Source organism: Oryctolagus cuniculus, chromosome 1 (assembly GCF_964237555.1).
Source record: "Oryctolagus cuniculus chromosome 1, mOryCun1.1, whole genome shotgun sequence".
NCBI lineage: Eukaryota > Metazoa > Chordata > Mammalia > Lagomorpha > Leporidae > Oryctolagus > Oryctolagus cuniculus.
This window is the reverse complement of record NC_091432.1, coordinates 4908961-4932324: the sequence shown is the minus strand read 5'-3', so window position 1 is coordinate 4932324 and position 23364 is coordinate 4908961. Positions and strand designations below refer to the sequence as shown.

Below are 23364 nucleotides of genomic sequence, written 5' to 3'. Positions count from 1 at the left end.
CCACATTCCTGCCCCGCCGGGCCTGCCCCGCGCCCGGCCCCGCGCCGCAGCCCTCCCGCCGCCCGCCGCCGCCGCTCCCGCCCGGCCGGGATGAAGGCGGCCGAGGCCGCGGGCGAGGAGGCGCCGCCCGGCGCGCGGTCGGTCAAGGTGGTCCTGGTGGGCGACGGCGGCTGCGGGAAGACGTCGCTGCTGCTGGTCTTCGCCGCTGGGGCCTTCCCCGAGGTGAGTGCGGGCGCGCGGGGCCTCGCGCATCCCCGCGGGGCAGCTCTGGCTGAGCCCTCCCTGTGTCACGCGTCAGTGGGAGGGAGGGCCCCAGCCTGGCCGCCCGGGAGGCCCAGGGACCCGCAGAGGCAGCGCCCTGCGCACTTGGCCAGGTCGCAGGGCGAAGAGGGACTTGCGGCCCGAGATCTGGCTTTGCCACTTGGAGCTGTGTGCCCTTGGGCAGGTCCCCACCCCTTGGTGCCAGAGGAGGAGCGGTAGTGCCCACCTCGCAGGGTCACGGTCAGTCAGCTCCGAGCACTTGCTGGAAGTCGCCACATCCCCTCTGCTCTGGCTTCCTGGGGCCAGACCCAGAAGCCGGGCTGGCGCCTGGCTCCCCTCAAATAACCCATGCCTTGTAGGGAGCCTCAGTTTCCCCACGATCGCCTCACGGGGTGGTGGTGCAGTGGGGTTCAGGTAAGGCTGATGGGCGCCTCTGGGTGGTTCCCACCGGGTCCTCCCTGCCGTGAGCTCTGACTGCCCAGGGGCTGTGCCCGCCCGCCCGCTGTCCCTCTTTGGGCCCCATGAGGAGGGGGAGTCCTGGGAGGCCGTGGGTTTCCTTTCAAGCCCTCCCTCCCTTTCCTATCCCAGCATCCTCCACGCCCCGGGTTGTGCAGGCGCTGGGGAGTCTGACGGAGGCGGCAGGGAGGCCTTGCTCTCAGGATGGAGCCGCTCTGGCTTTGTGGTTTGTGGAGCTGGCATCCCCTCCTTTGCCACTGACACATTTTTTGACGTTGGAGGAGGGGTGGTGTTTCTGGGCCCCCAGATGCTGCCACGGGGAGAGGAGAACCCCCCAGGGGGCCCGGGGAGGGCAGCTGACCCGCGCAGTCCAGGTCTCCCACGGGCACGAACCCAATGACCTGAGCCATCACCACTGCCCCCCCCCCGGCGTGCACACGAGCAGGAAGCTGGGGCCAGGACCAGAGCCGGTTACCGAAGCAGGGGTTCCCATGTGGGACGTGGGTGTCTCCTCTCTTCACCACCAGGCCAGCGCCTGCCCCAGACCACTGCTTTTAAAGAACCACAGGTGGTCAGTGCTGTGGCTCACTAGGCTAATCCTCTGCCTGAGGCGCCAGCACACCGGGTTCTGGTCCCGGTCGGGGCACCGGATTCTGTCCCGGTTGCCCCTCTTCCAGGCCAGCTCTCTGCTGTGGCCCGGGAGGGCAGTGGAGGATGGCCCAAGTGCTTGGGCCCTGCACCCCATGGGAGACCAGGAGAAGCACCTGGCTCCTGGCTTCGGATCAGCGCGGTGCTCTGGCCGCAGTGCGCCAGCCGCGGCGGCCATTGGAGGGTGACCCAATGGTAAAGGAAGACCTTTCTCTCTGTCTCTCTCTCTCACTGTCCACTCTGCCTGTCAAAAAAAAAAAAAAAAGGCCCAAAAGCTGGAAAGTCGTCTACAGATGGGTGAACTGAGGCCAGAGTGAGCGTCTTGCGGGGTGGGGGTGCGGGTGCTGCTTGGAAGCCTGGGTCTCCCCGAGACAGGGCACGCTGCAGCCCCCAGCACTCTACCTGCTGGCCCAGCCTCCTGCCCCTGCCCTCAGCCACCTCCCCCAGGCAGCCTTCAAGCCCAAGGCACCAGCAGCTGGGGGCTTGGTGTCCCCTCCCCTAGGGTTCCTGCCTCCAACAAAAGCAGAGACAGGCTGAGAGTCGGGGGCGGGGGGGCTCAGTGTGGTTCCAGGGATCAAGGTGGATCAAGGTCCCTGGGGCAGGGAGGGACCCCAGGGCTGGGCACCAGTCCCTGCCCAGTCCTGCCGGCATCTGGGGCAGTGACCATCCCCACAGCCCGCGGTCCACACAGGGAGCCCCCAGCCTGCCTGCCAGGGCCAGCTGAGCCGTTCCTGCTCCGCGCTCGGACCCCCCGGGGGCATCAGACCTGGATTCACCTGCCACCCCCAGGCTGGGATGGTCTGTCTGTCTGTCTCGGCCACGGACAGCTCAACAGATAAGATTAGGCACTTACTGGTCCTATGGGCCAAGGGTGGACCTGCCTGGGGGTAAAAAAAAAAAAAAAAAAACACCAAAAAAAGCTATCACTGGGGCTCTAGGGTGGCAGTGCACAGGAGGGGACAGGTGGTGACACGAGACAGAGGGGGCCAGCCAGCCCGTTTCCTGGCACCAGGAACTGAATTGGTGACCTCAGGAGGAGCAGGAGCTCAAAGAGAAAGCCCGGTCTCTGAAGACAGAGACCTGCTCCATCGCTGGCCAGCTGTCCCTGTGTCACCGCAGGCCGTCGCTTCCCCTTTGTGGGCCCCTCGGGCAAGTGGGGGATGCAGGACTAGGGTGAAAGAGTGCAGACCCAGGGCCACGCACAGAAGACTTGGGGAACAGTGGTGACGTACCGTCACCACGGGCGTGTGCTGGGGCATCAGGGCCCACCGCCCTGCAGCTTGGGTCAGCGGGGTCCCTCGGGCCCCAGCGAGGGGCTGGGGAGCAGCCGGGCAAGGTGGCGCCACCTGGAGGCCCGGGCAGGGCTGGCGTGGCCATTGCTGCCCCTGCAGCCAGCTTTTGGAAGTAGTGGGCACCACCATCCATCTCCTGTCACATCCTGGGGTGACACTCTTGCCCTTCAGCCGGGAGGCCAGGCCCAAGGCCACACCAGAGCTGCATCCTGAGCCAGGCACATCTGGTCCCAAAGCCAGCGTTCCAAGCCACCAGGTCACTCTGTCCCACGTGGGCGAAAGGCCTGAGGGGAGGCGGCCGTGGTAGAGGAAGAGGAGCTCCCTTAGATAGAGGGACAGGGTAGGCTGGAGCCCGGGGAAGGCCACTTCCATCTTCCCCAGCTGCCCACCCCAGGATCCGCCTCCCTCGCAGCCCAGCCGCACGGCTTCCCAGGGGCCCCGGGGGCTGGCACTGGGCTGGCGCTAAGGTGCTGCCCCTCCCAGGCGGAGTCTGACTCAGCGGTCCAGCCGGCCGGCGTGCAGTCCTCCTGAGTCACAGGTAGGCACTGGCCCCGCCTGCCATGGGAGGGGAGAGGACTGTGGTCCCAGCACTCAGCCACAGGCACGGGCTGAGCCTGGGGACCAGAGATGCAGGCAGAACCTCTAGCCCCTCGAGGCGCAGGGCGTGGCTGGGGACAGAGCTTTGAAAGCCTCCTTGCCCACTGCCCAGACCCCGTCTTGCGGAAATCCACTCTCCATTCCTGGATTTCCGTCTGTGTGCAAAAGCTGTTAGGGCCATGGCGCAGTGGTTAAACTACCACCTGCGATGCTTCTTCCACCGTATCCTATGTGCGCACCTGTTCAAGTCCCGGCTGCTCCACTTCTGATCCAGCTCCCTGCTAGTGCACCTGGGAAAGCAGTGGAAGATGGCCCAAGTCCTTGGGCCCCTGCACCCACGTGGGAGAAGGGCTGGAAGAAGCTCCTGGCTCCTGGCTTCCACCTGGCTTAGCCCTAGCTGGTGCAGCCATTTGGGGAGTGAACCAGTGGAAAGAAGACCTCTCTCTCTTTCTCTCTCACTCTCTCTCTCTCTCTCTCACTGTCAGTCTCTGTAACTCTGCCTTTCAACAAATAAATAAAAATCTTTAAACTAAGCTGTCCGGGGGCCTGCTCACCCAGTGCCCATGCAGAGGAGTGGGCTCAGGCCACGCGGGGCTGAGTGTCTCCGGCCCTGCCCAGGGCACCCCACCCCAGGCCACACAGGGCCAGTAAGAAGCCGAAACGAGAGGCAGTGTGGCAGATCAAGCCAGGCACCCAGGGGAGGTGGCGTGGGACGGGATCAGAGGCGGAGGTGGAGGGGTGCACAGAGAGCCATGAGCACCTGGGGCAGGGCCTGAGGCTCGTTTAACCCTTGCTCTCCCATATCTGCATTGGGCCTGCGCAAGTGACTGAAGGAGGGAACAAGCCACGTAGACTAACGTGATTCCGGGAGCGGGGACAGCGTGCACAAGGACTCAGAACTGGGAATCCAGGGGCCAGGGACAGGAGCTGGCAGCTCTGGGGGCTTGGTTCTGTGCCAGGCCCCTCTGGGCTGGGCTGGGCTGGGCTGCCGGCTTCCTGAAGCCACCCCCCTTCCTCCCCAGAGCTACAGCCCCACTGTGTTTGAGCGGTACACCGTGAACCTGCAGGTGAAAGGCAAACCTGTGCACCTCCAGATCTGGGACACCGCAGGTGGGTGCGGGGCAGGGACGGTGGGCTGGAGCGAGGGCTGGTGGGCTGGAGTGGGGCGCACAGGGACGGGTGGGCTGGAGCGGGGGCTGGAGCCAGGCGCAGGGATGGGTGGGCTGGAGCGGAGACGGGTGGGTGGGCTGGAGTGGGGGTGGGGACAGGTGGCTGGAGTGGGGGCGGGGACGGGTGGGCTGGAGGGGGGCGCGGGGTGGGTGGACTGAAGTGTGGGCTAGAGCGGGGCGCGCAGGGAGGGGTGGGCTGGAGCGGGGCACGGGGACGAGTGGGCTGGAGCAGGGCACTGGGGCGGATGGGTTGGAGCGGGGCGTGGGGACGGGTGGGCTGGAGCGGGGACGGGTGGGCTGGAGCGGGGCTCAGGGACAGGTGGGCTGGAGCGTGGGCTGGAGTGGGGCGCACAGGGACGGGTGGGCTGGAGTGGGGCACACAGGGACAGGTGGGCTGGAGCGGGGTGCGGGGACGGGTGGGTTGGAGCGGGGCGCGGGGACAGGTGGGCTGGTGTGGGGCGCGGGGACAGGTGGGCTGGAGTGGTGCGCAGGGACAGGTGGGCTGGAGCGGGGGTGGGTGGGCTGAAGCATGGGCTGGAGCGGGGCGTGGGGACGGGTGGGTTGGAGTGGGGTGTGGGGACAGGTGGGCTGGAAGGGCCCTGTGGAGCCCCACATACTCAGGTTGGAGCCCTACCCCCTACGTCTGAGCTGGGGGGCTGGCCAGGGACAGGTGTTGGCCAGAACCAGGGGTCCCTGGCCCTGAGCCCACCTGCCTCCCCGCTCCCAGGGCAGCCCACTGTGTCCAGGATTTGGGGGCGGGGGGGGGGCAGAACTCTTTGCTGTCAAAAGCCAAGTTACCCTGGCCTCCCAAGCACCCGACCCCAGCCTCAGCGTCGCTAAGGTCTGTCTGACCTCTGGCCTCCTGACCTTGCCCACACAAGGGCAAGCTCATCTCAGGGGGTCCCAGCAGGCCCCGGGGCAATGGGCCTCAGTTCCTCCAGGCCTGGCTGCTGCCTTGCCTGCTATGCCTTCCAGACCAGGGTCCTTGGCAAGCCGTCTTCCCAGCCCAGCCAGCGTGGTGCTGAGGGGCCAGCCCCTAAGGCAGGATTTGTGTCCTGCCTCTGGAGACCCCATCTGATACTGGGGACATCTGCAGGCAGTAAGGCCCCCCGTCTCTGCCCAGGGCAAGACGACTATGACCGCCTGCGGCCCCTGTTCTACCCCGACGCCAGCGTGCTGCTCCTCTGCTTTGACGTCACCAGCCCCAGCAGCTTTGACAACGTCTTTAACCGGGTAGGTACTGTGGGATCAGGCAGTGTGACCCCCACAGCCAGCCCTGAGCCAACTGTCGGGGGAAACTGAGGCCCGGGGGCTGGCAGCACCTTGCCTGGGGTCACAAAGGCACTGGGTGCTCCCTGCCTGCCCCTCCCCCGGCCCCTGAAGACTCCACTTCCACTGGGACTCTCCCTGGGATAGCAGGTGAGCCCAAGGCTGCAGCACCCCCCCCAGCCTGTGCCTCCCTGCCCCCCACCCCTGGCTCCCACACACCAGGAAGTCGGCTCCCAGCTGCTCTCGGCCCCCTGCCGGGATCAGTGCCGACTCTCACAGCCTCCCAGGGTGCCCCCGGTCATGTTGGGGTCCTAAGGCTGGGACAGGCGTCAAGGATGCCAACTCTGAGCTGTCCCAGTTCCCTCCACTCATGGCACAGCCCATGCCCCGCGGCCGCCAGGGCCCACTTCCACCTCCAGGCGTCCTGCAGAAAGCCCACGGGGAAGACGGAATTAGGACAGCCTGGCCTGGGGGCAGGACGATAGAAATCCACGTGGTTTTCTTCACAAGGTGCATTCTGCACACTGTTGGAATGCTGCCTCCTCTTGCTCACGTCAGTCACCTAAGCACCCGATGGGCACGTGTCCGCACGCTCTCTGGATTGAGCCCCTCGTCCAAAGACGCACATCGGTGAGGGCAGCGACACTGGGTCTTGAACCCAGACTGGCTGCCCCACACACTCATTCAGAGCTGTGTTGCAGCGTATATCCCTGTTTGTTTATTTGAGATGCAGAAAGAGCGAGAGGGGCAGATAGAGAGCCCCCATCTACTGGGCCAAATGCCCCCGGTTGCCTGGGGCTGAGTCAGGCGGAAGCCAGGAGCCAGGAACTCCATCCAGGTCTCCCACGCGGATGGCAGGGACCTACGCACTTGAGGCATCGCCTGCTGCCTTCCAGGGTCTGCGTTAGCAGGAAGCGGGTGTCAGGAGCTCAGACCCGCCCAGCACCGCGATGGGGGTCGCTGGCATCCCAAGTGGCGTCTTCACTGCTGAGCCCAACGCCAGCCTCTCATTCAGAACTGGGTCTTTTGTTTTTTTTAGAAAGTAATGTTTTTTAATGATTGATTGATTGATTTGAAAGGCAGAGTTATAGAGAGGCGGGGGCGGGGGTCTTTTATCCGTTAGTTCACTCCCCAAATGGCCACATCGATCAGAGCTGGGCCAATCCAAAGCCAAGAGCTTCATCCAGGTCTCCCACGTGGGTGCAGGGGCCCAAGGACTTGGACCATCTTCCACTGCTTTCCCAGGTGCACTAGCAGGGAGCTGGATCAGAAGTGGAGCAGCCAGGACTCAAACCAGTGCCCCAATATGGGATGCTGGCCCTGCAGGCAGTATTTACGTGCTGTATCACAGCACCGGCCCCAGATCTTTTTTTTATGTTTATTTGTTTATTTTCATCTGCTTGGAAGGCAGAGCAATAGTCAGAGAGAGCTTCTGTCAGCTATTTATCACCATATTCCCGCAACAGCCAGGCCTGGGCCAGGCTAGAGCCAGGAACCCGAAACTCCATCCAGGTCTCCCACGTGGCTGGCAGGTCTGAGGTCCTTGAACTGTCAGCTGCTGCCTCCCAGGGCACTACTGATTTGAGATGTGGGCGTCCCAAGCAGCACCTTAACCACCGTGCCAAGGATAAGCCCCGAGAACTCCTGATGGAGCAAACGCTGGCGGTGAGAGTCGGTGGTGCCAGGAACCAGGGCCGTGCCAGGAACCGGAAGGCAGAGCTGTCAGGATTTGCTGAGGGACTGGATGAGGGTGGGAGGGCGAGGGTGTGACCAGAGTTAACTGGGAGGTGGATGAGGGGAGAGCTGGCGGTGAGCCTGGTGGACTTCCTGGTAGAGGTGTCTCGCTGTAGTCGGTCGTATGAGATGCAGTTCCTGGAGAGGGCAGGCCAAGCCGAAGAATCGCACGTAGGGCTGCCGGCGGGGCGCAAGCATGGCCTGGGGAGGCCACCCCGGGAGTGAGAGCAGACACAGCCTTGGCGAGAGGAGGAAGAGGGCTGAGAAGAGCAGGGTCCTGAGTTGGCGCAGCCTGGACCAACCCCTGGGGTCAGGGCTGTGGGGGCTCAGGGAGGGCCAGGAGGGAGAATTCCCTGCTGGATTTGGGGGGGGGCACAGAGGAGACCCTTCCCAAAGGCAGGTGGGGTGCAGGGGCATGAGGCGTCTGCCTAGGACCGCATGGAGCGCCAGGAGCCAGACGGTTTGGTACCAGCGTTTCTTAGATGGGCACGGTCGGCAGCCAGCCATGTGCTCCTGGAGCCGGAGGGCCTCCTGCGGTGCAGCCCGGGCGCCGCAGTTGAGTCCAGGCTGACATCACCCAGCCCGGCGACCTCCCAGTGCCCGAAAGGAGCTCTGCCCCCACAGCCAGGCGGTGGACACAGCGTTCTGCGAGCCAGTTCTGTTTATTTGCGAGGCAGACGGACGGCGCTGCCACCGCAGGTTCACTCCCCAAGTGCCCACAACAGCCCGGGCTGGGCCAGCTCCAAGCCAGGAGACCAGAACTCCACCTGGGGCTCCCGTGTGGGTGGCAGGGGCCCGACTACTGCACCATCACTGCTACCTGCCAGGGCCTGCGTTAGCCAGGAGCCGGGGCCGGGGCCGGGGCCAGCCATCAAACCCGGGCATCCGATACGGGACGGGGGCATCTTAACTACGAGGCCAGCCGCCCACGCAGCTCTTTATTTTTAAAGGATCACATTATTTCCTTATACAATGGCCCAGTTTGAGGGGCAGCTTGCGAGCTGTGGCAGGGTACGGAGGGGGCTCAACACAGGGCTCAGGGCCCCACCCTGGGCTCCAGTCCTGCCACTTCCAGTTGGGCAAGGTTGCATAGCCACTACGTGCCTCAGTTAGCACATCTGCACAATGGGCTTGGCTGCGCAACTTGCTGCAAGGATCGAGAGGGGTTAGAGCAGGCACCAAGTGGTTCCGTCCTAAACGCTGGCCGCAGCCGAGAGGGAGCGTGCTCGCCATGGCTCACGCCCGCCCCACATCCTGCCGCCCCGCAGTGGTACCCGGAGGTGACTCACTTCTGCAAGCAGGTGCCCATCATCGTCGTGGGCTGCAAGACGGACCTGCGCAAGGACAGGTCGCTGGTGAACAAGCTGCGGAAAAAGCGAGCTGAGCCTGTGACCTACCACAGGGTAGGACGCGCAGGGCGGGGAGGGCTGGGGGTGCGCCCGCCGCCAGACCTCTCAGAGCGCGGGCCTGCGGGGAGCCCCCTGGGGGGACACGGGGTGGGGGGTGCTGTCAGGCAGCAGGAGCTGGCAGCAGGTGGACAATGGCTGGTGGAATGCTGCAAGGAGTCACCCTGGAGAAGGGAGACGCAGGAGTGTCCGTCCCGGAGCCGATGCTGCCCACCCACTTCACAGAAGGGGCCCCGAGGCTCAGGGGCCGGTCTGCAGGCTGCTGTCTGCGGCATGCCTGGGTTACTAGGATGTTGGTTAGGTGCCCCGAGGGGCGCTCGCCGACAGCGCCTGGTCAGCCTAGGGTATAGCAGCTGCGGGCGTCCTGCGAACCCCAGGAGCCCCCCCCCACCAACCAGCCGCTGCTGTCCTGGAGACGCCCCGGGGGGCTAAGAGGGCTAGAGGGAGGTGGGCGGGAGGCCCAGCCGGCGCCCCCCTCACGGCCGCCCCCTCCGCCTCTCCGCAGGGCCAGGAGATGGCGCGGTCCGTGGGCGCCGTCGCCTACCTGGAGTGCTCCGCGCGTCTCCATGACAACGTCGACGCTGTCTTCCAGGAGGCAGCCGAGGTGGCGCTCAGCAGCCGCAGCCGCAACCTGTGGCGGAGGGTTACCCAGAGCTTCTGCGTGGTCACCTGAGCGGCCGGGGGTGCCCCCTGCCCCGACCGCCCCGGCAGGAGCAGGGCGCTGACCTCCTGCCAAGTTGGCCGGACCGGATCCAGGCTGGCTCACCGAAATGCACCCCCACAGAGGGGCACCCCCGAGGCCAGGCCCGGGCCTGGGAACCTTGAACTGAGGAAGGGGCTTCCCGGCCGGCCCAGCGCCTGGTCTTGGACTTGACACTCTGGTGGGGCCTTGCAGCCCGGCGCCACCTCGTGGCCGTTCCCGGAGCTGCACCTGCCATCCCCGGCGTTCTTAGGGCCAACCCTCCGAACCCATCCCCGCCTCGGCACCCCCCACCCCCACCCCTTGGCCCTGCCTGCCCCAGTGGTGAGTGTACTAACTAAAATGACATCACTCGGCACCTGTGTCCCGCGTCTTGTTTCAAAGAAGCTTTACACCTGTGTTCCAGGTAGGCACTGGGGTGGGAGGGATTGGATCCAAATCCAGCTGTCAGGGCCAGGACCTGGGGCAAGTCCTAGGCCTCAGCCTCCCCCCCCTTTTTTTTTACAGGCAGAGTTAGACAGTGAGAAAGAGAGACAGAGAGAAAGGTCTTCATTTTCCGTTGGTTCACCCCCCAAATGGCCACTACAGCTGGCGGGCTGCGCCGATCCAAAGCCCGGAGCCAGGTGCTTCCTCCTGGTCTCCATGCAGGTGCAGGGCCCAAGCACTTGGGCCATCCTCCACTGCCCTCCCGGGCCACAGCAGAGAGCTGGACTGAAAGAGGAGCAACCAGGACAGAATCCGGCACCCTGACCGGGACTAGAACCCGGGGTGCCGGTGCCTCAGGCAGAGGATTAGCCAAGTGAGCCGCGGCACCAGCCCCTCAGCCTCTTTGCCTGTGAAATGGGACCGATCACAGACCAACACATGCAGAGCGTAGCAGGTGCCTGGCGCACAGTAGGTGTTCACCAAGGCTCTCGCTGTTTGTGTATGTATTGCATTAGTCAGTCTTCTCCAGGGAAACCCGATAAGATGGAGGCAGAGGTCTGTGTTCAGGAATTGACTCACACATCTGTGGAGCATGGCAGGACTGATGGGTCTGATGCCTGCAGGGCACCTGGAAAACCAGGTGCGTTGCTGTTGACATCTTGGGCCTGGGCTCTACAGGGCGGTGGGCCGGGAGCTCCGGCAGGGTTTCGAGGCTGCTGACCTGGGCAGACCTGCTTTTCCAGGAAGCTCCCTCTCCACTCCAAAAGTCTCCCCTGATCGCACAAGGCCCGCCCACAGGATGGGTGGCGGGGTCACCTCTGCACTCACGGTCTTGTGACTTCAGTGTTAATCTCATCAAAAACAAACACACCTGAGACCGGTGTGGTGGTGCGGCTGGTTAAGCCTCCACTTGCAATACTGGCTTCTCGGATCGGAGCGCCGGCTCAAGTCTCTGCCACTTCAGTTCCAATCCAGCTCCCTGGGAAAGCGGCAGAAGGCGGCCCAAATGCCTGGGCCTCCACCGTCCACGTGGAGTTCCAGCCTCCTGGCTTCCTGAACCCTGACTGTCGGGGCCATTTGGGGAGTGAGCCAGCAGGTGGAAGACCCCCTCTCTCTCTCTTCATCTCTCTCTCTTCCAGACAAATAAAATCTTTAAACACACACACACACTTTCACAGCAACTAGACTGATTTTTGACCAAATAATGGGTCCCCTAGCCTCGCCATAGAACTGGCCACCTTATCAGCGTATGTCTCCAACTGCCTCATACCCAGAATCCCCAGCGCGGTGGGGAGCTGCTCCTGCCTGAGGCGCTGCCAGCCTCACGCCCATCCCCACACCCACTCCTTGTTGATTCCCGCAGCTCCCCGGCTGTGTGCTCTCGGCGCCCACGTCTTGCAAACCCTCACGTGGCACCCCGGGGACCCTCTCATGGCTCCGTGATGAACCACCCACCTGACATCACTTCTTCTCGATGTTCATCCCAGGGTGTCCCAGACTCGGCTGCCCTGTCTGGCTCTGAGGCACAGCCTGGCTCTTGTCACAGTGTCAGGCCCGTCACAGAGCGGGAGACTGGGTCCCTGCGCCTCTCAGGGCAGCCTGAGCCAGCACCTCCTCGCCGCACTGTGGGACAGTGCAGCCGGGCAGCTCCTCTCCACGCACTTCCTTCCATCCTGTGCCCAGCCCCGAGCGAGGTACCCGGCAAGCGTTCCCCACCACCACCAGGGGCCTCACAGCAACCCTAGGGGGTGGGCATGACTGTCCCCATCTGTCACTGGGGCATATTAGGGCCTGAAGAGGGGAGTGAGTGCTCACAAAGACACAGCTACGGAGAACGGCAGGACGGGCGCTGGAGACGGAACCCTGCAAGGCCACCAGGGCAGCCACGTCCTCCACTCGGGCTGAGAACAGAGACGTGAAGGGGCGGCCGAGGGCTCAGGCGAGCAGACGGATCCGTAAGAAGCATCAAAGCCAGATACCTCTCAGACGGCTCCGGGGACCGTGTTCTGGGGGACCTGGGGAGCTGTCTGAGCGAGGCTTAGCCCCGGGGGCTTGGAGAGAAAGGGGAAGAATGTTCTGGACGTGAGATGTGCTTCAAGGCAGAGCTGGAGGGCTAGAAGTGCCTGAAGAAGCGTTTCCCCTTTCCTGGAAAGCTTAGCCGAGCGCCCCGAGTGGCTCCCGCAGTCCACGGCCTTCACTGCCCAGCCGGACTCAGGCCCTGAGCCCCCGCCTGGCTGAAGCGGTGCCTCCCCAGGGGCTGCTTCTCGTCGTGTGTCCATGCATCAGCCCGAAGACGCGTCCAGGGCGGGTTCAGGAAGTCACCTGCTGTCCCAGGTTTTCTCTGGTCCGGGGCTCAGCAGCGTTGGAGGTGGGCACTGTGCCACAGTGGGTGGCGTTGTCACACCCTCCTTGGGGTGTTCCAGGGGACCTGGAATGGGGTCCCACCTCTGCTTCCCGCTAATGCACGTGCGAGGCAGTGGTGAGGGCCCAAGCAGCTGAGTCCCTGCCACCCACGTGGGAGACCTGGATTCAGCTCCTGGCTCCTGGCTCCTGGCTCCTGGCTTTGGCCTGACCCGATCCTGGCTCTTGAGGGCATTTGGAGAGTGAACCAGAGGCTCAAAGCTCTTTCTCTCTCTCTCTCTGCCTCTCTCCAGTTTTTAAACTTCCAGTATATTTTTTAAGGATTTATTTTATTTATTTGAAAGGCAGAGTTACAGAGAGAGGTAGAGAAAGTAGAGACAGAGAGAGAGGTCTTCCATCTGCTGGTTCACTCCCCAGATGGCCCCAATGGCCGGAGCTGGGCTGATCCGAAGCCAGGAGCCAGGAGCTTCTTCCAGGTCTCCGACACGGGTGCAGGGGCCCAAGGACTTGGGCCATCTTCTGCTGCTTTCCCAGGCCACAGCAGAGAGCTGGATTGGAAGAGGAGCAGCCAGGACTAGAACCGGCGCCCGTATGGGATGCTGGCGCTTCAGGCCAGGGCTTTAACCTGCTGTGCCACAGCGCTGGCACCTAAACTTCCAGTTTAAATTAGAATACATATGATAAATATATTTTATTAGAATTGGTACATAAACATATTTATTTATATATTTGATTTTGGTCACACGGGGCTCACCAAGACCTTTGGTCGCACAGCTGAAAACCGCTGGAGTTGAGCCCGGAGCGTGAGAAAATGCTTTATGCAGCCCACAGAGCTGTGGCAGGTGGGGGTCTGTGTGGCCCACTCACCTGGTGGCTTGGCCAGAGGCGTGGTCAACGAGGAGGGGACTCGGGTCATGTCTCAGTAGGGGCATCCTCGAGGTCTCCTAGGAAATGGCTCCTCCCCCCAAGCCCCTGTGGGATCCCAAGTGCTTGGGGTCGTGGGTCCTGGGGTGGGCTTCCCTGAGGTCACAGTCACTCAACACCTGCCCGGGCCCGCGCCATGTCTGTTCTCATGTCCTGCACAGAAGCCCATCTAAAGTCCCAGCAACCTCTTCACAGCCAGGGAGACAGCAGCAAGGCCCCCGACCAAACCGGGACCGGCAGCTCCCGCCCTGCTCCGCCCCCACCCTGCGCCGCCCGGGCTGTGTCTCTCCCCTCCGCCCCCACCCTGCGCCGCCCGGGCTGTGTCTCTCCCCTCCGCCCCCACCCTGCGCAGCCCGGGCTGTGTCTCTCCCCTCCCACTGCTCGCCACTCTCCCCAGCATTTCCAGTTCCGGGAGTCCCAGTCAGAGGAGAGCAGGAGGCTGCCGCAGACACGGCCAGCCAGCCACTCATGAACGTGACACGGGCTCGGCCGGGCCCCAGGAGCCCAGCAGAGGGCTGAGTATGGAACGGGCAGCTCCCCACTCCTCCCTGGCCCAGTGCCAGGCGCTTCCTTGTAAGACCCATCCCAGAGCAGACGACAGGGACCAGAGTGGGAGCGATGGGCCAGGGGCTGGAGCTGTGGCCGCACGCTGGGAGGCCAAGGTCAGGGGCGAGGGACGGGGGACGGGGCAGTGCAGAGGTGTGGGGAGGGGAGGGGCGTGAGTACCTGCCTGGTGTGCGGGGCTCCCTGCCGGAGTGTCAGAGTCCTGCCCTGGGCTTTGCTGAGAGCTGTTCCAGGAGCTCATGGCACCAGAGGCCTGCGGGTCCCCCTGCCCCTAGGTGGGTTTGTGGGAATCCCCTGGGCTCAGTGCGCACATCTGGTAAGTGTGAAATAAGCACGTGAGGAGGGAGGGAGGGACAAAAGCTGTGCATCAGGCACCCCCTCTCCCCTCCCGCCCCGCAGGCACCTCCCCACCTCCTGGCCCTGCCTCGCCATCCTCCACATCACTCTGGTGCAAAGGCATCAGCTGGACCTGGCCCCGCCCACCTCCCTCTGGCCACAGGCAGGGGCCACAGCCAGGAGCCACTGACCTCCTGTTTGCTGTTCCCCACTCCGCCTGCCCTTCCTCCCACTCTAAGCTGCCCTGCACCCCCAGGCCGTTCGAGGTCCAAGCCTTCCCCAGCGAGCCTGCTGCCTCCCACACGCCCTGCACACACTCACTGAAGCACCTGTCGCCTGCACCGAGGTACTGGGCTCCCCTCCACCAGGCTGTGTGTGCTGAAAACCAGGCTGGAGCCCCGGAAGTGGGAACGGGCAGGGGGCCTGGGAGGTGGGGGCAGGAGCAGGCGCTGCAGGCACCCGGACCCAAGAAGCCACACGTTGAGGCTTGGGCCCAGCAGGAGGACAGTGGCACAGGCGGGGACCCTGGAAGTGAAGGGAGGGCTCAGCCTGTCCCCCGTGAAGCAGACGACAAGCACCTTCCCCAAGAGGCGAGGGCACAAGTCGGGCCGTCTCTGCCTCCGGCCTCTCTCCTGTCCTGCTCCCACCTGGCCAGCCACCCCGGGTGTCCAAGGAGGCAGCACCAGAGACAGCAGGGTTACTTTCTCCTCCCCCTCCCCTTCCTCCTCCTCCTCCCCCTCCTCTCCCTCCCCCCCTCCCCCTCCCCTCCCGACAGCCCCCCTTTCAGTTCCTTACAATCCAGTCTGGCAGGGCGAGCTGGGCCAGACGAGTGGGAGCTGGGAAGACACAGTCAGAGGCCAGCTGGGGCCAAGAGCCACAAACCACGGTGCCCGTTCCCCCACACCGCCCCCACCCGGCCTTGGCTTGGCTGCCAGGAAGGCGGGGGCAGGGTGGGGACCCCAAGTCATCTCCAGGACAGGCCCCTCCCAGGCGTCCCCAGGGCGGGAGGGTGGGGCACACACTGAGTCACCAAGCTTCCCTCCCCCTCTCCCGGGCCTCCTGTGTGTGGTGCAGGGAGAAGGTGCTGGCTGGCACGTCTCCCCCCTCCCGCTCCGGGCTCTCTCTGCCTCCCGGGGGGAGGGGGGGTCCTCCCTTTGGAGCATGCGCCTTCACGGTCCCCAGGGAACCCACGGAGATCCGGAGTGGGCGGCTGAGCGCCCACCCTGAGTCCCAGGCTGCATCTCCAGGCTGGATGCTTCTGAGCCGCGGGTCAGACCGCGGAAAGCAGGGGATTCCCGCGGGTTCAGCTCCGGCTCTGCCATCCGCCAGCCACGTGAGCTCGGACAGTCACAGTCACGGGAGTTCTCTGTCAGCTTCGCGTGTGTGCGATGGGGGGAAGGGCAGGATCGGCGCCCTGGCGTGGAGGGTCAGATGCCTCTGCCAGCAGTGCTGGGTCACTCACTGGCAGCTCCTGGCCGCAAGGGTTAACCCCGGAAGGAGGAGCAGCCCTGGTCCCTCTTCCCCCTTGGGCCTGGCAGGACTGGGAGGAGGGCGGGAGGGAGCTGAGACCTCCTTAGGACGGAGACAGGAAGCCTCGGTAGGGAGAGGCACAGGGCCTGCAGGACACGACTGGACCCTCTGAGGCAAGCCGGGGTCTCACATCCGCCAGGCAGACCCCAGGCGCCGGACAGCGCTGTGCCTGGGTGGCGCAGACACTCAGCGTGTTTGGTTAGAAGATGTGCTGGTTCCCACAGGCAGCCAGGCTCTGACAGCCACCAAACTCCTAGCCCGGCGGGGACCAGGTGGCAAAGGCGAGCAGGACGTGGTCCCTGTCTTGCATGTCTCCACCCTCCCTCCCTGGCTGAGCTCAGGGAGGGCAGTGTCCAGCGTCCCTCCACCCCCCAGCATCCCAAGCTTGGGAGCGGGCTCCGGCCATCCAGACAAGCGCCAAAGGAAAGACACTCAGGCCCCACGGCTCCGAAACAGGGCTGCTCCCGTCTGCCCCCAGGCCCAGCGGCCCACGCTCGGGCTGGGCCTGGCGATGCGGGCGACACTGTCCCTTCTGCCTCGTTCAGTCCCCTCACTTTACAGATGAAGAGACTAGCAGCAGAGCTGGGGACGGGACACGGAACCCGGCTGGCCGCTCAGCCCGGGCTCCAGGCTTTTCCTGGGTGCTGGCTGTGCGGCTGGACCTCAACCAGCAGAGGGCAGCAGGGCCCCAGGGGCGGCGCCTGGCCGGCACCCGAGTCCCACCAGTCGCCACCCACGGAGACACGCGCGCCTCACTCCACTCCCTCCGTCCAGCCAATCTGGCCGGACCAGAATGTGAACCATGCTGGCCCGAGCCTGTCGTGGGCCCAGGGTCAGAGAGCCGTGGGTCTGAATCCCATCCCTGAGCTTACCACTTACCAAGGCTGTTTTCCAGCGTGGGCTGGAGTGAGACCAGAGCCGCCGCGGGGGCCTGCACACCAGGAGCGCCGCCGGGGCCCCAGGCTGTCTTGTCTGAGTCACTGCTGTGCCGACAGACAGCCGCTGGCCCAGCTCCCTCCTGACTCTGAGAATTTGCAACAAACTTCAGGGAGTGGCCAGGTGAGGGGCTGGGTGCTGGACTGGGGTGGGGGAGGGGTTGGGGTGCAGGCTGGCCGGCCTGCAGGACCTTCCTGCTGGAGAGAGAGCCCCCTACCCTTCCTGGGAAGACCCCACGAGGTCTCCTGGCAGGGTCACCGGGCGGCCAGCTCTGTCTTTCCTGGCTCCCACTAGCTGGTCACCCTGCACGTGACACCTCCCAGGCTTCAGGAACCAGACACCTCAGGCTCTCCAAGTCTTTACACTCTCCCCCAAACTCCTCCCCAGAGAACCAGAAAAGAAAAAGCCTGGTCAAGAATATTTTGTGGGGCTGGCACTGTGGCATAGTGGGTGGGGCCACTGCCTGCAATGCTGGCATCCCATATGGGCAACGGTTTGAGTCCCAGCTGCTCCACTTCCCTGTTAATGGCCTGGGAAAGCAGTGGAAGATGGTCCAACTGCTTGGACCCCTGCACCCACGTGGGAGACCCAGAAGAAGCTCCTGGCTCCTGGCCTCGGTCTGACCCAGCCCTATCCATTGTGGCCACTTGGGGAGTGAACCAGCAGATGGAAGATCTCTCTCTCTCTCTCTTTGTATGTGTGTATGTGTGTCTGACTTTCAAATAAATAAATAAGTCTTTTAAAAAAAAAAAAAAGAATACTTTGGGAGCTGTGTTGTGGTGCAGTGGGTTAAGCTGCCGCCTGCAACACAGGTATTCCATATGGGCTCCAGGGCAGGAGCCCCGGCTGCTCACTTCCCCCACGTGGGAGACCCAGGTGGAGCTTCTGACTTCAGGCTCCGCCTGGCTGTCACGGCCATTTGGCGAGTGAACCAATGAAGTAAGATCTATCTCTGTGTCTCTCCCTCTTTCTCTGTAACTCTGCCTTTCGAATAAATAAGTAAATCTTAAAAAGAAGAATTAGACACAATTTAATAGTTATAGATAAATTTGGAGAAATACATTTTGTAATAGTTTCGCCAACAGAATGTATTGTTTTGTGTTGTTTGCTGGTTTTCAAACTGACCATGGGTGGAGTGGAAAATATTTATACATAACTATGAAAATTCACTTATGGTTCTCATTTGGTGTATTGGTTCAAAGCACACAACCAAAATTTCTGATAATTGAGTTCTTTAATTCCTAGATTTTGCCTTTTCTCTTGTCCTCAATAACCATTCACTGAGGCCTGTTCAGTAGATTTGAATTTTATGTCAGGTAAGAAAGTATGGGGGCCGGCGCTGTGGCGCAGCGGGTAAAACCACCACCTGCAGTGCCGGCGTCCTACAAGGGCACCGGTTCTAGTCCCGGCTGCTCCTCTTCCGATCCAGCTCTCTGCTGTGGCCTGGGAAAGCAGTAGAAGATGGCCCAAGTGCTTGGGCCCCTGCACCCACGTGGGAGACCTGGAAGAAGCTCCTGGCTCCTGGCTTTGGACCAGCGCAGCTCCGGCGGCCAACTGGGGAAGTGAACCACTGGATGGAAGACCTCTCTCTCTCTCTCTCTCTCTCTCTCTCTCTCTCTCTGCCTCTCCTCTCTCTGTGTAACTCTGACTTTCAAATAAATAAATAAATTTTAAAAAAGAAAGAAAGTGTGAGTAGTGCTGTTGCAGCATGGGAGAGAACGCAGGAAGATCTGTAACAGGGTCTGCACAGAAAACAGAGCAAAGGAAGACAAGGACTTGCCCCCCACCCCTGTCACTGCCACCCCCCACCCCCATCCACCCCCCACCCACCCCCCACCCCCGTCACTGCTCCAGGCCCGGCCCCCTGAGAGCTTCCCTCCCGGCCTCTGCCCCACCCCAGCCCCCAGCCCCCAGCCCCCAGCTTTCACCTAGTGCTGACCTCCAGGTAGCTGCCATGCAAGCCCCTCCCTGCCCGGCCGCCCCCCACCCGCTCCCGGGATGCTTCTCGTACTTCTTGTTTTTATCTTGGTTGCTCTGTCATTCATTCTCCCACTCCCATTCCACAGCTTACTACAGCCGCCGCCCCTCCCCCACCCCAGCTAGGACCCCTCCCTAGCTGCCCTGCTTCAGGGACATCAGCCCCTTACCCTCTCCTGACCCTGGCTGCTAAGACACTGGTTGCCTACGCCCCCCCCCCCCCAACCTGGGCTGGTTTAGGACTTTTTTTTTTTTAATAGCCGTAATACAGCAGAGAGGGAGGAATTGGGGTAATTAGATTTTGGCTTGAGCACTTCATTGTCATCCACAGAGACAAGGAGGATTAGAAAAGAGAGAGGCCAAGGGTTGTGTTTGGGGTATTCTGCTCTTGATGAGACTATTAGATAGCTTATCAGGTAGGTATCTGGGCTGGATAAATGAGCTGGACCTCGGGGGCGGGGGGGATTCAGAGAGAGGCCACTGCTGCAGTTACACTCGGGTGTCAGGCTTAGGACTTCGAGTCTGGTGCAGGAGACAGAAAGAGACGCTTAGATTCATTCTGGTGTCCCCTGGAATCTTCCTTTAACAAGTCTAGCCGGCGTTGTGGTGCCGCAGGTTAAGCTGCTGCCTGTCGGTTCAAGTCCCAGATGCTCCACTTCCGATCCAGCTCCCTGCTAATGCACCTGGGAAAGCAGCAAACGGTAGCCCAAGTCCTGGGGCCCCTGCACCCGCATGGGAGACCTGGAGGAAGCTCCTGGCTCCTGGCTTCAGCCTGGCCCATCCCTGGCTGTTGCGGCCATTTGGGGAGTGAACCAAAATGAAATGGGTCCATAGAACCGGGCACTCAGGCTTCCTGAGTCATCCGGTCCTCAGAACCAGCCTTCTGATGAGGCAGGTGCAGTCAACAGCCCCATCTACAGGCGAGGAAACTCAAGGACAGAAACTATGGGGTGGGGGTGGGGGGGTATGAAGCTGTGGCATAGCGGGTTAAAGCCCTGATCTACAGTGTCAGCATCCCATATTGGCGCCAGTTCAAGTCCCAGCTGCTCCACTTCCAATCCAGCTCCCTGCTAATGCGCCTGGGATAGCAGTGGAAGATGGCCCAAGTGCTTGGGCCCCTGCACCCATATGGGAGACCCAGAAGAAGCTCCTGGCTCCTGGCTTTGGATCAGCGCAGCTCCGGCCATTGGGGCCATCTGGGGAGTGAACCAGCAGTTGGAAGATCCTTCTCTCTCTCGCTCTCCTCTCTGTAACTCTGCCTTTCAAATAAATAAGTATTTAATAAAATAAAATCGCTCTCAGGCCGGCGCCGCAGCTCAATAGGCTAATCCTCTGCCTGAGGCGCCGGCACACTGGGTTCTAGTCCCGGTCGGGGCACCGGATTCTGTCCCAGTTGCCCCTCTTCCAGGCCAGCTCTCTGCTGTGGCCCGGGAGTGCAGTGGAGGATGGCCCAAGTGCTTGGGCCCTGCACCCCATGGGAGACCAGGAGAAGCACCTGGCTCCTGCCATCGGATCAGCGCGGCGGCCATTGGAGGGTGAACCAACGGCAAAAGGAAGACCTTTCTCTCTGTCTCTCTCTCTCACTGTCCACTCTGCCTGTCAAAAAATAAATAAAATGAAAACTAATAATTAAAAAGAAATGTAAAAGAGAAAAAAAGAAAAAAAAAGAAAAAGAAATGGATCCAGTGCGTCTAGGACTGGAGCCTCGGCAGCGGCTGGGGAGGCAGAGCCACAGACGGCAGCCTGGGCCTTGGCGGGACTCCCCACAGGGTCCCTTTCTGCTGACATTCACCAGCCCCTTCTGATGTTCAAAGCCTTTTAAGAGCTCTGATTGGTTCAGACCCCATGTTAAGGAAAATTTGGAAAACATTTAAAAAAAAGGATTTAAATTACTGTTTTGCAGCCTCTCAAAACAACTGTTAATAATTTGCATATTTTCTTTTCTATGAAAACAACTGTGGTGTTGTCTTCACACTTTTATGCAGTTCTGAATTTGCTTTTCTTGATTTAACAGTTTAGCCTAAACTTTCTATACAACTTGGACATATTGTTTATAAAAAAACTTTTTGCTTTTGGAATAATTTTACATTTAAGCAAGAAATATAAAAACAGCACAGATTCCCTAGAGATTCTTCAGTTTATCAGAACTAAGACATTGGGGCAGGTATTGTGGGGCAGCAGGTCAAACCACCACGTGCGACCCCCGGATGCTTTATTAGAAACCCATTCAAGGCCGGCGCCGCGGCTCACTAGGCTAATCCTCCGCCTTGCGGCGCCGGCACACTGGGTTCTAGTCCCAGTCGGGGTGCCGGATTCTGTCCCAATTTTCCCTCTTCCAGGCCAGCTCTCTGCTGTGGCCCGGGAAGGCAGTGGAGGATGGCCCAGGTGCTTGGGCCCTGCACCCCATGGGAGACCAGGAGAAGCACCTGGCTCCTGGCTTCGGATCAGCGCCGTGCACCGGCTGCAGTAGCCATTGGAGGGCGAACCAACGGCAAAGGAAGACCTTTCTCTCTGTCTCTCTCTCTCTCTCACTCTCTACTCTGCCTGTCAAAAATTAAAAAAAAAAAAAAAAAAAAAGCCATTCAAGTTCTGGCTGCTTTGTTTCTGATCCAAGTTCCCGCTAATGTGCTTGGGAGGGAGTGGATGATGGTCCAAGTACTCAGGCCCCTGCCATCCATGACAGAGAATGGGATGCAGCTCCTGGCTCCTGGCTTCGGCGGGCCCAGCCCTGGCTGTGGCATCCATTTGGGGAGTGAATGAGCGGACCTCTCTCTCATTCCCCATGTGTCTGTAAAACAGGGAGGCAGGGTGACACAGCCCCTTGGGCCATCAACTTGCTGCCTCCCAGGGAGCACGTTAGCAGGAAGCTGGGATCAGGATCGGAGCCAGGACTTGAACCCGAGGCCCTCCAATATGAGAGACGAGTGTCCTAAGCCGCAGCTTGCAGGGTACACCCAGATGGTGGGTGTGGGCTCCGAATCCCTAAGTTTACCCAGTGCAGCACACGGTCCCCCCTCCTGTCCCCACGTAGCCTTCTTGGTTCTCTCTAGTCCCACTGAACACCCTGCCCCTCAGCTCCTCAAGTGCTGATGGCCTGAGCTACTGTCCCACCATCCAGCTGACTGGCTGACAGGCGTGGCGTAAGTTAAGCAAGTGCATCAAGCAGAAAGAAAGAAAGAAAGAAAGAAAGAAAGAAAGAAAGAAAGAAAGAAAGAAAGAAAGAAAGAAAGGAAGGAAGGAAGGAAGGAAGGAAGGAAGGAAGGAAGGAAGGAAGGAAGGAAGGAAGGAAGAAAAAGTGGGTAAGCAGAGAGCAAACAAATAGTTTTGGAGAAAATAACTTTATATTACCAGGAATTCAAATCACTTTACCTCCGTGGTAAATTTCTGGCTAATCATGAGAAAAACTTCAGACAAATCCACTGAGGGACATTCTACAAACTCCGCCCAGAGGAGCCTGAGGGTCCCGGGCGGGTGACTGGGTGTGATGCTGTGCTGCTGGATACGATCCGATCCTGGACAGGACAGGAAATTAGGTGCAAAGGAAGGAAATCGCACAGCCTGGGCTGCAGTGGTAACAATGTATCGGCAGTCACCCGGCAGTCACCCGCTTTGCTTTTACCAAATCCGCCCTGGGCAAATGCAATCCAACAATCGGGCAAACTGGTTGCGGCCTATTTGGCTTTTCCATTTTTTTTCTTACTATTTCTCTATAGATCTGGAACTGTTCTAAAGGGAAAAAAGGTGATTTTTTGTTTAATTAACCAGAGTCATCCCCAGAAACCTGCGCAGCAGAGTGGAATCCACAGAGGGCTGAGCTGGACGCCCTCGCATTTCCTGCAGCCGGTTTACTCTACGTGTCTTACGTGTCCTTTCATCTGCAAGAGCTTCTAAAGGCCCTAATGGCCTTCAGGCCTGAGCCACACCCAGGAGCACCGATCCCGCCTCTGCCCGCAGGGGCCGAACTCACTCGCTGCAGCCCAAATGGCCCTCTTGCTGAGGGCAGGTCCTCCCTCCCTGCCCGGCAGAAGTCCATAACCACTCGTGGGCTGTGCCAGACCCGAGCTGCCCCTCGGGCCACACGGGATGGGTGCCAATCACACCTTCCTGAGAGATTCTAGTTCTGGATGCCAGAGGCTACCCAGGGAACCAGGGGAGACCTCCTGAGGTTTAAACAAATAGCCGCTGGCTGCGGACAATAGAAACGCAAAAACAGCCCTGATGGGTTCGCTCTCAGCTTTCCCTCCGGCTTCCCTTTGGGGACTCTCAGGAAGCCGCATCCAGACACGTTTCCAGTCATTTGCGTTCCAGTTTGCCCCAGTTAGCTCAGGCGGAACCCCGACCAGGACAGCCCCACCCCTGGGCAGCCCCCTTCCTGGGTCTCTGCGCAGAGCCTGTCCAAGCTGCCCGACAGCTCTTCTCGCCTGCAAACCTGCCTGTCAGCAGAAGAGATTATGCCGGGCATTAAAAGCTTGCCAGGGTGGGGGCAGGGATCGAGGCCTGGGCACCTGCGGGGGCACAGGGACAGCTGCCCACCGGCCAGAAGGGGCACGGATCCCCTCCCTGGCCCTCCCTCTGTCTCTGGTCCAGACGCGCCTGTGGATGGGGTCACCTGTGCATGGGGCTGCGCTCTGGGATGCAAGGTGGTGGCGATGAGGATTAGGGACGCTGGAGGATTTTCACAGCTGCACTGAGGAGGGAGCAGGGTGAGAATCCGGGGCGAGGCGGGGCAGGGGGCTGAGTGGACTCGCAGGTCCATCCAGATGCAGGAAGCTCAAGCA

The 23364-nt window shown here is 61.4% G+C and overlaps 1 protein-coding gene and 1 long non-coding RNA gene across 5 annotated transcripts; one reads left to right on the top strand and one right to left on the bottom strand.

Moving 5' to 3' along the window:
• Window positions 1–9888, top strand: RHOD (ras homolog family member D). Of its 4 annotated transcripts, none has more exons than XM_070067899.1 (5): window positions 1–222; window positions 4277–4364; window positions 5547–5656; window positions 8728–8829; window positions 9425–9888. In XM_070067899.1, the coding sequence occupies exons 1-5, from the start codon at window positions 91–93 to the stop codon at window positions 9503–9505; spliced, it is 513 nt and encodes a 170-aa protein (XP_069924000.1). In that variant the 5' UTR covers window positions 1–90; the 3' UTR covers window positions 9506–9888. The 4 variants fall into 4 exon arrangements, with proteins under 4 accessions (XP_069924000.1, XP_069923991.1, XP_069923998.1 ...); XM_070067890.1 differs by having other exon boundaries at window positions 3–222; window positions 9338–9888; XM_070067897.1 differs by having other exon boundaries at window positions 4–222; window positions 8695–8829.
• On the bottom strand, window positions 9549–16694 carry LOC127484757 (uncharacterized). The gene is made up of 2 exons (XR_011386165.1): window positions 16553–16694; window positions 9549–14120 (listed from the first exon to the last, which is right to left on the bottom strand). It is a non-coding gene; the product is annotated as an uncharacterized lncRNA (long non-coding RNA).
• Window positions 16695–23364: the final 6670 nt, after the last annotated feature.

What these genes read in the sequence shown, in the direction of transcription:
- RHOD (XM_070067865.1), top strand. Translation starts at nt 91, where the DNA reads ATGAAGGCGGCCGAGGCCGCGGGCGAGGAGGCGCCGCCCGGCGCGCGG. An exon ending in CCGCTGGGGCCTTCCCCGAG is followed by an intron (nt 223 to 4,276) that starts GTGAGTGCGGGC and finishes CTTCCTCCCCAG; the next exon opens with AGCTACAGCCCCACTGTGTT. An exon ending in CCAGATCTGGGACACCGCAG is followed by an intron (nt 4,365 to 5,546) that starts GTGGGTGCGGGG and finishes GTCTCTGCCCAG; the next exon opens with GGCAAGACGACTATGACCGC.